At 46.1% G+C, this 11,614-nt stretch overlaps 1 protein-coding gene across 1 annotated transcript in view; it reads right to left on the bottom strand.

Moving 5' to 3' along the window:
- Positions 1–371: 371 nt before the first annotated feature.
- Positions 372–11,614, bottom strand: part of LOC143284982 (uncharacterized) — a 28,749-nt gene continuing 17,506 nt past the window's right edge. Inside the window, exons 7-10 of the mRNA XM_076592144.1 lie at positions 9,386–9,442; positions 7,688–7,817; positions 5,869–5,988; positions 372–3,115 (exon numbers count right to left, since the gene is read on the bottom strand). Coding sequence (XP_076448259.1) covers positions 372–3,115; positions 5,869–5,988; positions 7,688–7,817; positions 9,386–9,442 — 3,051 coding nt within the window. The remainder of the gene's footprint in view (positions 3,116–5,868; positions 5,989–7,687; positions 7,818–9,385; positions 9,443–11,614) is intronic.

The following is an 11,614-nucleotide window of genomic DNA, read 5'->3' as shown; positions in this document are numbered from 1 at the left end:
AGGATGAAGGAGGGTTCAGGGGTGTCTTTTTTTTTCTTTCTTTTTTTTTCTTGTAACATATTTCCTCTGGTGCTATTTACAAACAGATGACCAAAAAAAAAAAAAAAAAAAAAAAAAACCCAAAAGAATACAAACTCAAACTTTGCTGATTCAGTGGAATTAATCAGACCACTATTAACAAGTGGAATGTTACAAGTCCATGCTGACTGCAGCTTTCCATTGTCAACTTTCACATTTCATGAAACAGCTACATTGTCTACAGACTCTGTTATACCTGTACTGGAATATTAACAGAATCTGTCATACCTGTACTGGAATATTCACAAAAAAAACCTTTTCTTCATCATTTTGGAGAAAAAGTGAGAGACTCTTTAACTTCGGTTGCTGTCAAAATCAGAGTGATTGCTGTCAAAGCCGGAATCATTCCTCTCCTCGGGCCATCCCACCTGCACCGGTACACGTCTATGGGCCCAAAGTTGCATGTTCCCAGGGTTCACTGGTGGTGGCTGTGGGGGTTGATGTGGTGAGGGCTGTGGGAAGTGGTTTGGTGGGGGCTGTGGGAGGCGAGGCTGTGGGAGGTGGTTTGGTGGGGGCTGTGGGAGGCGAGGCTGTGGGAGGTGGTTTGGTGGGGGCTGTGGGAGGCGAGGCTGTGGGAGGTGGTTTGGTGGGGGCTGTGGGAGGCGAGGCTGTGGGAGGTGGTTTGGTGGGGGCTGTGGGAGGTGGTTTGGTGGGGGCTGTGGGAGGCGAGGCTGTGGGAAGTGGTTTGGTGGGGGCTGTGGGAGGTGAGGCTGTGGGAGGTGGTTTGGTGGGGGCTGTGGGAGGCAAGGCTGTGGGAGGTGCTGTGGTGGGGGCTGTGGGAGGTGATGTGGTGGGGGTTGTGGGGGGTTATGTGGTGGGGGCTGTAAAGGGTTATGTGGTGCGGGCTGTGGGAGGTGTGGGAGGTGATGTGGTGGGGGTTGTGGGGAGTTATGTGGTGGGGGCTGTAAAGGGTTATGTGGTGGGGGCTGTAAAGGGTTATGTGGTGGGGGCTGTGGGAAGTTATGTGGTGGGGGCTGTAAAGGGTTATGTGGTGGGGGCTGTGGCCTGTCATGACCCACATCCAGCCCTGGCTGATGATTATCAAAGGACGGCATGAATCGTCGTTCTCCTTCTTCGTCAAGAATACTGGAGCAGTGGGGGCTGACATAGCTTTCAGGTCCCACTGCCGGTCCTCTCGCTCTCAACAGTCCATCATCACCAAAACCTCCATTTCCCAGAAGCCTTTCAGAGAATTGCCCGGTGGGTGCGTATGTGTTTGGGGGGTCTCCAGAATGGGTTAAGGGGTGTGAAGCAAGGTCCAAGCGATTTGGAAGACTCGGCGGGCCTCTAGGAATGAATCCAGAATTGGACGCGAGCCTTGGGTCATTCGAAGCATCGTTCCGGGGAGAGGCAGCTCCTAAATGCGTAGGGTGCTGGCCAAGGTCCTCAACCTGGCTGACATCTGCTCCAGCCAAGGACAGGTCCTCTGGGGTGTGGTCACATTCACCTGGCTCTGCCTCTTCCCCTTCACCAACATCACTTGCAGGTCCAGTGGATACTGAATGCCCGTCATGACAGTCACTGTCGACAGTTTGACCCAAATCATGTCCGACATTGTAGTCTGTGAAGCCTTCCTCAAATGTATGGCTAGAAATCCTTGGGCTTTGAAGAGAACCAGCATCGTCCTGTCGTGGGTCAGAAGACGGAGGTTGGGGAGGGCTCTCATGCCTCTGGGAAGAACTGGTGCCTTGTTGCCCACTCTCTTCCTCTCTCCTCACTTGTATGGCAAGCTCTGGAAACGCCGTGCCAAGGGCATCATCTGGTCTGCTGACACTGTCCTGCTGATCAGGTGATGCAGACAGTAGTTCCATGGGCATGCGCTGTGAAAGCAGAGAGCCCTCTCTCCTGGTCTCCACACACAGGCTTTCTGGTGAAGACTGCCGTTGACCAGGCACCTCATCAACACTGGTGTCCAACAAACGTGTTCTCTCTGCATCCTCTTCCGCTGGCTCTGTGCAGCCTGTCACTTCCTCACCATCACAGGGGGTTTGGTCCTCCTCAAAGACCTGTTTTCTATATGTTTCGTCATGCTGTCCCTCCACCTGTTTTCTATATGTTTCGTCATGCTGTCCCCCCACCTGTTTTCTATATGTTTCGTCATGCTGTCCCCCCACCTGTTTTCTATATGTTTCGTCATGCTGTCCCCCCACCTGTTTTCTAAACGTTTCCTGAAAATCTCCCAGCAGTGGCTGAGACTGAGCATCAGACTCTGACTCGGCCCCCAACATGGATGTGCTACCCCTATGAAAGCGAAGATTTTCTTCGGCTGTTGGGATAAAACCCTGTGACAGATGGTGGCTGGAGTCATCACTGTGTTCCGTGTCAGAGACATCTTCAACGTCAGACAGGTGTAGCGGAGACCCATCAGCGTCAGCTGCTTCATCCCCCTCTGGCACAGCCTGGTATAGCGCATTCATGGACAGACCGCACACCCGCACCCTTGGTCCTACCCTTCGTGGCGCAGGCTCAGAAGAGATGTAACTCTCGGTGATCTCGGAGGGGGCAAACTCTGAGACAAAACTGACCGTATCGTCGGGATCACTGGTGACCACTGACCCTCCACAAGGTCTGTGGCGATGGACTCGCTCCGACAAACTAGCACTGCTTCCTATCACACCCTGCACCAAACGCGCTTGATCTCTGGGTAACCTGTAAAACCTGTCGTCAAGATGCCTGAGAAAATCTGGCTGAGAACGGTGGTTTGTGAACATGTGACCCAAAAGGAATGATGGTGGATGCATGTCATTTCTGGGGTCATCAGCAATCACTCTCACCTTCTTCCACAAGGGCCTGTTTTCCAGGAGGATCTGGACAGAGCGCACAAAAGACGAGGACATGTTCAATAGTGACTGCAGGAATAAGATAATGACGCTGTGATTCCGCATCAGCTCCACAGGATCTGTATCATCTTGCGGAGCACGAGTGATGATGATCCCTTCTGTCGGGAGACATGCCGCTGCCTTCTGCGACAGCCGTGCAGTAGAGTCAGCAGCGATCCACAGCAAGGAAACAGGCTGAGACAGAATGCCTTCAGTGTCTGCAACACACCCACAGAAAAAAAGTGCATTGTATTTTATGGTATTGTATGTATTATATCGAACTGTATTGTATTACTCTTTTATCACAACAGATTTCTCTGTGTGAAATCTGGGCTCCTCTCCCCAAGGAAAGCGCATCACTGCACTGAGAGTGCCACCCTTTTTATTTTTTTTTTCCTGCCTGCAATTTTTATTTGTTTTCATATCAAAGTGGATTTTGTTGCCATGGGTTCTTTTACATGCTCTAAGTGCATGCTGCACATGGGACCTCTGTCTCATCTGAATGTGCATCTATTATTCATGATTTAGATCACACAATGCTTTTTTTCTTCCTACTCATGGGCTGCAACACCCATGTTCACTCATAACTACAAGTGAACTTTCATATGCATATCTGTTTTTACCCTACCATTTTGGTAACCATAATCTGTTTTCAGGAGTGTGCATGCAATGCAAGGTATTTTTGTGTTTCCATAAACCTGCTGAACACTTACATGGATTATGGTTTCTTCAACCTGTAATTTGTGGTGTAGTGTGGTGTGTTGTGGTGTGGTGTGGTGTGGTGTGGTGTGAAGCGTTATGGTGTAGTGTGTTGGGTTGTGGTGTGTTGCGGTTTGGTGTGGTGTGGTGTGAAGTGTTATGGTGTAGTGTGTTGGGTTGTGGTGTGGTGTGGTGTGGTGTGGTGTGGTGTGGTGTGTTGCAGTGTGTATTGTGGTGTGGTGTGGTGTGGTGTGGTGTGTTGCGAGTGGTGTGGTATGTTGCAGTGTGGTGTGGTGTGGTGTGAAGTGTTATGGTGTAGTGTGTTGGGTTGTGGTGTGGTGTGGTGTGGTGTGGTGTGTTGCAGTGTGTATTGTGGTGTGGTGTAGGGTGGTGTGTTGCAGTGTGGTGTGGTGTGGTGTGAAGTGTGATGGTGTTGTGTGTTGGGTTGTGGTGTGATGTGGTGTGGCGTGGTGTGGTGTGGTGTGATGTGGTGTGGTGTGGTGTGGTGTGGTGTGGTGTGGTGTGAAGTGTTATGGTGTAGTGTGTTGGGTTGTGGTGTGTTGCGGTGTGGTGTGGTGTGGTGTGTTGCAGTGTGTATTGTGTGGTGTGGTGTGGTGTGGTGTGGTGTGGTGTGAAGTGTTATGGTGTTGTGTGTTGGGTTGTGGTGTGTCGCGGTGTGGTGTGGTGTGGTGTGAAGTGTTATGGTGTTGTGTGTTGGGTTGTGGTGTGTTGCGGTGTGGTGTGGTGTGGTGTCGTGTGGTGGGTTGCGGTGTGGTGTGGTGTGGTGTGAAGTGTGATGGTGTTGTGTGTTGGGTTGTGGTGTGTCGCGGTGTGGTGTGGTGTGGTGTGGTGTGGTGGGTTGCGGTGTGGTGTGGTGTGGTGTGAAGTGTGATGGTGTTGTGTGTTGGGTTGTGGTGTGGTGTGGTATGGTGTGGTGTGGTATGGTGTCCTGTGTTGTGCTGAGCTGTACTGAGCTGTGTTGAGCTGTGGTGTGTTGAGCTGTGGTGTGCTGTGCTGTAGTGTGCTGTGCTGTGCTGTGCTGTACTGTGCCATGCTGTGACAAGTCGTGTTGTACAGTATCATACTGTATTACTGTTGGTCACAACAGATTTCTCTGTGTGAAATGTGGACAGCCCTTCTGGTTGCTGCCAGTTCTTTCACTTGTGCTGAGTGCATGCTGCACGCACAAGACCTCATTCGAATGACGTCCAACCCACCCCACCCCACCCCACCCCACCTCTTACCCATCATTCCACCCCGACTCCCCAACATTCCTTTGCTCTCTCTTTTGTGCTATGAACCTAGCACTACATGTACACTCCCAACTTCCATGATCAGCGGGCAAATGGCTGGACAGCTCTTTATTTCTTCCCATTCAAAACTCGCATGAATTTTTCATACGTAAATTTCACACAATAATTTTGGGTGCATGGAATTCCGCCTTAACTGTTTCACCGCCGTGTTCCTGTGTGAAATACATTCCCCAGAACCAAATGCTTTTTTTTTTTTTTTTTAAGATACAATGCTCTCTGTCACAGGCTTTGGTTCATGTCAAAACAACACAACGGACAAGTTCACTTCAAACTGGGTCAAGGAGCATAGGTTTGTCACTGTTCTACTGGCGGAAACTGGCAGTGCAGCTGTCCAGCTTTGTTACAATCTGTAAAATGGTCCTTTTAACATAACCCCTCAATGTAGGTGAAGTCCCCAATGGTGGGGCACTGTCTAATCAACTAAGGTCGCCTATGGTGGGGCACTTTCAGGTCATCTAAGGTAGCCCATGGTGGGGTACTGTCTAATCAATTAAGGTCACCTATGGTGGGGTACTGTCTAATTAACTAAGGTCGCCTATGGTGGGGCACTTTCAGGTCAACTAGGGTCGCCAATGGTGGGGCACTGTCTAGTCAACTAAGGTCGCCTATGGTGGGGCACTGTCTAATCAACTAAGGTAGCCTATGGTGGGGCACTGTCTAGTCAACTAAGGTCACCTATGGTGGGGCACTGTCTAGTCAACTATGGTCGCCTTTGGTGGGGCACTTTCAGGTCAACTAAAGTAGCCTATGGTGGGGCACTGTCTAATCAACTAAGGTCGCCTATGGTGGGACACTGTCTAATCAACTAAGGTCGCCTATGGTGGGGCACTGTCTAATCAACTAAGGTCGCCTATGGTGGGGCACTGTCTAATCAACTAAGGTCGCCTATGGTGGGGCACTGTCTAGTCAACTAAGGTCGCCTATGGTGGTGAAAGACTTTAAGGTCTGGCCACACAAACCTGGCTGACTGTTTCGGATGCGTCTGTAAATGAGGACGGACGACACCAGCAGCGCCACCGCGATGACAGCCCCCACACCAATGATGACGTACACCTTCCAGTCCTCTGACCCTGTCTCCACTGCAACACAGGGCACAACTTGCATCACCACACTTCTGTTGCTAGTACGCAGAGGTACACACACACACACACACACACACAATGCCAGGTCAGTTTTTGTCCGGTGCCTTTTCATGTGGGCATCTATGGCAATGAAACTGCTGATAAAGCAGCTAAAAAAGGAGCATGAGATTAAGAAAAATCAACAAAAATACATGTCCATCTTTCCGTGAAAGAGGCATACACTCTGTTAGAAAAATCAGTGTGGGGTCGATTTCACAGATGGAAGGAAAAGTTTTTAAAACAAAAAGGAACATCATTCCCCTGGCATATTATTAAAGAAAAGATACCGAATCCATCAGTTTGCTATTCAAGATTAATAACCTCAACTCTATTCCGAGTAAAAACTTGACATGCTGAAGACAAAATATAGTGAAAATGTTATATGCATCTGTGGTAAGCAGATCTGCTTGCACCATTGTTTGTTTTACTGTCAGCAGTTACGTAACTTCTCGCCAAAGTATTTTGAAGAAAATAACTATTCTGCAGACGTTTTTTGGAAAGTTACTTCCAACGAGGTTTTTACAGTCAAACTTTCAGTCCTTTATTTGAACATTCTGGTTGGGTTACTGCCGCAGTGTTTGCCTGGCTCCTCTCCTGGCTCGCTCCACAAAATGTCGGACTCCATGCTCAGGACATGCGATCGTGTTGCACTAAATCAACCAAGATTTGCTTTCTTTAGCTGATGCTCAGAAAAAAGTGAAGCGTAAATTTGAAGGAGAAGACAGTGATGAACTTTTATAGGAAGATCTGATAGAAAATAAAGGGAGCAATCAAGAGAGTGGCCAAGATACGACTATCAGTGAGTTATGTTGACTGTACAGCTGTAGCAGATGACAGAAAGTGACTGAATTATTAACAGGACACAGTGTGAGCAATTTTCTTGGCACTCAGCCAATGCGGTCTGATGAGAACTGGTTGAAGTGACCGTGTGAAAGCGGTGAAGAGAAGAGGGGTGGAGACCAAGGGGGTGTGGCCCGACATCCGTATTATCACTTGGAGAAGTCACAAAGCATTGTGCATCTATCTCTTTTTTTAAAAATGTTTTATTGTGGTTGTTTTAGTATAATTTGTGTGTGTAGGTATTATCCATTCGTCCAGAAAATATTATATTTTAGTGCAAATTACCTAACTAATGTTTGCAATGAACAAGTTGAAAATATGACAAAAAATAAAACACTGATTTCAAAACAACAGCATGTCACTAAAAATATATAAAATGGGAAAACATCATGTGTTTTGTGTTCTTTATTCATTTACCTTTCATGAAATATATACTTTTATGGGTCTTTCTCCAATAACAAAGAGCACATAATTTTTTGAAAATATAAACCCGTTTTTTGTGAAAAAAAACCAAAAAACCCCGGCAAATAGATTACACTTAAATTTTATTTTCACAGCAGCGAAAGGGTTAATGTAATTCAGAATGGTTTTATGATTTTAATTATTATCATCATTACAGAATTGCAACTGTAAAAATCTAACTGCATGTTAGTCATGAATTTCATGGGAGTTTTCCATTTTTCTGTTTTCCTCACTTCTCTTCTTCCCCCCACCCTTTTCAAAAAAGAATTTTTTAAATCATCTAATCTCACAAACAGTGTGAAAAGACGCGAAACTAACAAACAAACACACAGAGAACAAACCAGCTGTGACTGACCTGCATCATTAGGACCGGGAGAATCAACAGGCAGGTTCAGGTTGTGTTTGTCCATCAGCGCCAAGGTGATGGGGGAGCAGCGAAAGCCCAGCCGATCACATGCCTCTTTGTCGTCAGGGGTCACGGTCACCTGAGGGGCATGTTGACATCTCTTAGTTCAAAGAGTGTGTGTGTGTGTGCGCACGCATATGTGTGTGCGTATATGTGTAAGTGTGCATGTGTGTGTGTGTGTGAGTGTGTGTGTGGGTGTGTGTCTATGTTGGAGCCTGCAGGGGCCCTATTCAAGACAAAAATATTTTGCCTGAAGGCAAGTTACCCTTGACAGGGCAGAGACCCGCGGTTAGTTTGCCTTGAAGGCTAAGTTATCTTCATATTCATGACACACAAACTGCACTCAGGCAGCCAACCCATGGTCTGTAAATAAATATTCTGGGGATTCCCTTCTGCGCATGCTCTTTTACTTCACACCACGCCACAGCGTGACGATTGAAAAGAAAAAGCTTCAGTGGCAAAGCATCAATTAGAGTCAGCAATTTGTCAAAGCTAGGGGCCACTTTCACATTCTGACACACTGTCCTCCCTGCTTTACAGCTAATTTAAAAAATGAAATAAAATAACGGAGTATGGATTCATATATTTCTCTGAAATGAACAAATTTCGATGATCTGCAAACTTCCGGCATTCCAAATCTATCGTCTGCAAGTGCCCTCACTTCACAGCTACATACGTAATTCATATGGAATATAATGACGTCTGCTAGTCTCAAAACGTCAATTTTGACTGCCAAGCGAATAAAGGATAAAATCAAACTATCAGCGGCTGTATTCAAGACACAGTCTCTCCGCAAAATGCCACAACAAAAGGATTCGCCATATTCTCTTCTGCTTCTTGGGCTGTCACCCTTGGCAGACAGTAAGGGTAAATTTGCCTTTGGGTTTGTAGAACTGCAGGTAGATTTCTGTGTTCCTGACTACAAGATATTGCTAACCCTCGGTCAGTTTGCCTTGCCTCAGGCAGATTACCTGCAGGCACATATTTAACCGCAGGCACGATGGTCTCTTGATACAGCCCCAGGTGTGTGTGTGTGTAAGTGTGTCTGTGTGTGTTTGTGTGTTGGAGCCTGCAGGTAAGTGCGTGTGTGTGTGTGTGTGTGTGTGTGTGTGTGTAAATGTGTGTGTATGTGTCTGTTGGATTCTGCAGGTATGGGCATGCGGCTGTGCCTTCGTGTGTGTGAGTGTATGTGTCTTTGAGCAAACACATGTTCATGTCATGCCCATGCGCCTGTCTGGGTGTGTGTCTATGTGTGTGCACTTGAACATGCTTGATGTGTGCTCTGTGCACGCAGGCGTGTGTCTGTACATGTGTGCACTTGAACATGCTTGATGTGTGCTCTGTGCACGCAGGCGTGTGTCTGTACATGTGTGCACTTGAACATGCTTGATGTGTGCTCTGTGCATGCAGGCCTGTGTGTGTGTACATGTGTAAATGTATGAGCACACACACATGCAGATGTGTGCGCACTTGTATGTATGTAGTAGTCTTTTATTTATATCTTTTCACTCTCAGTGATATCAAATGGAAATGTGTGTGTGTGTGCACACGTGTGCACGAGCATGTCTGTTTGCGCACATGCACTGTGCGTGTGTGCATGTGTGTGTGGAGGAGGTGTAACTTACAAATGCAGTAGCTGACACTTACCCTCACAGTGTTGGATGAGTAGGGGATGTCCGTGATTTTGACTGAAGTTGTGTACACCTGGCCATACAAACACAGCAAAATATTTTTTTTAAACATTTATACTGAAGTATGATTTGATGACAATGACAAGTTACAAATCTAGACAAAAAATTGTACTGAAGTATGGTCAGTGATGATTAACAGAAATTACACATACGGGATTCATTCCATCTGTCTGCCTGTCTGTGCGTGTCTCTCTAACTGATAGAGACAACTATGATCTTTGTGATGTTTATCTTTTGATGCTTACAGCCTAGACAGCCACAGAGCGCCTTTTGAGGGCTGAAAACTGTAAACACTGGTCCCAAAAATCCTGAAAACAAAAAACAACAAAAGCAACAACAAAACACCAGAAAAAAGAACAAGCACAAGTCAGTCACACTCATGCACTCAAGCCTAAGACATGCATCCAAAGACATGGAACAAGCTCCCCGATAACCTCCGTCATTCTGATTCCCTCGCATCTTTTAAATCTCGTCTCAAAACTCACCTTTTCCCTCAGCAGTAAGTTCAATTGTGGCAGGTCCACTTCCTTTGCGTTAGCTGTGTTGGACTATGTATGTATACATATGTATGTGTACATAACTACATGCATGTATATGAATGTGTATTGTGTGTGCGTGTGTTTATGTAAGTTTGTGCCTGCTTATGTGTGCGTATGTGTTAGGGTAGCTGTTAGATACACATGTATTGTTAAAATGTATGTATGCAGTGTGTGTGTGTGTGTGTGTGTGTGTGTGTGTGTGTGTGTGTAGTCATATTTTGGTGTGTGTATGTAACATAGATGTAATGTTTTATGTTAACAAAGCGTTTTTGTAAAGCACCTAGAGCAGATTTCTGGATAGTGTGCTATATAAGTATCCATTATTATTATTATTATTATGCATCCGATGTTAACTATTCCAACATTTTCGTCAGAGGATTTTAAAAACTAACTTGAACATTCACATAGCTTTCATAATACAACAACAAAATGATACACAAACGGCATACAAAACCAAACATCGCCAACAGGAACCTGTCATGTCCCAGGTACAAAAACAAGTACGACACACAAAGAAAATGACAATTATCAAGTCCTAAGGCTTTCTGGGGGGGGGGGAGAAAAAGAAAAAAGGGGAACAGACCAGCAAGGCAAACAAACAACAAATGAGTTCTTCTTCTTCTTCTTCTTGTTCTTCGTTTGTGGGCTGCAACTCCCATGTTCACTTGTATGTACACGAATGGGCTTTTACGTGTATGACCATTTTTACCCCGCCATGTCGGAAGCCATACTCTGTTTTCAGGGGTAAATGATTTATTCAATAGAAGGCCATCACCCCATTTGAATGGGTTAAACAAAAGTAAACAAGATTTTATAGCTTAGTGTAATACATACTGTTAACACATAAACAACATATGAACACAAAACTACTGTGTGTACATGTAAACATGAAGACACCAAAAGAAGAGAGAAGAAGAAAAAAAACATAACTGTCATTCTTATTCTCTACCATCGTACGTTTCAACTGAATTCTGATGCCTCTTGGAGGCCTTGTAGATATGCAGAGAGCCTCTTCCGGGCCTTGTAGATATACAGAGAGCCTCTTCCAGGCCTTGTAGATATACAGAGAGCCTCTTGGAGGCCTTGTAGATATACAGAGCCTCTTCCGGGCCTTGTAGATATACAGAGAGCCTCTTCCGGGCCTTGTAGATATACAGAGAGCCTCTTCCGGGCCTTGTAGATATACAGAGAGCCTCTTCCGGGCCTTGTAGATATACAGAGAGCTTCTTCGAGGCCTTGCAGATATACAGAGAGCCTCTTCCGGGCCTTGTAGATATACAGAGAGCCTCTTCCAGGCCTTGTAGATATACAGAGATAGTTATCATACTTTCATTTTCTGAAGACAAGAGCATCTGTGAAGCGGCGAGACAGAAAGTGAGAGAGGAGATGGCAGGAAGGCACAGAACAAGCCCGAAACAAAGAGAGAGAGTTTGATACAAAAACAGGAAAATTCTGGCACAGAATTTCCTGGAGGGGGTGTTATTTGTACTGAAAGAGCCCTCAGTGTCCCTATAGGGGGAAAGGCCACATCAGAAGTGCCCTGTAGACTGAAACATATAGTGGTACTTATTCTCTGTCTGTATGTGTGTGTGTGTGTGTGTGTGTGTGTGTGTGTGTGTGTGTGTGTGTGTGTGTGTAGCCTCTCT

Source organism: Babylonia areolata, chromosome 8 (genome assembly GCF_041734735.1).
Source record: "Babylonia areolata isolate BAREFJ2019XMU chromosome 8, ASM4173473v1, whole genome shotgun sequence".
Lineage (NCBI taxonomy): Eukaryota > Metazoa > Mollusca > Gastropoda > Neogastropoda > Buccinidae > Babylonia > Babylonia areolata.
This window is presented reverse-complemented; position numbering and strand designations above follow the sequence as displayed.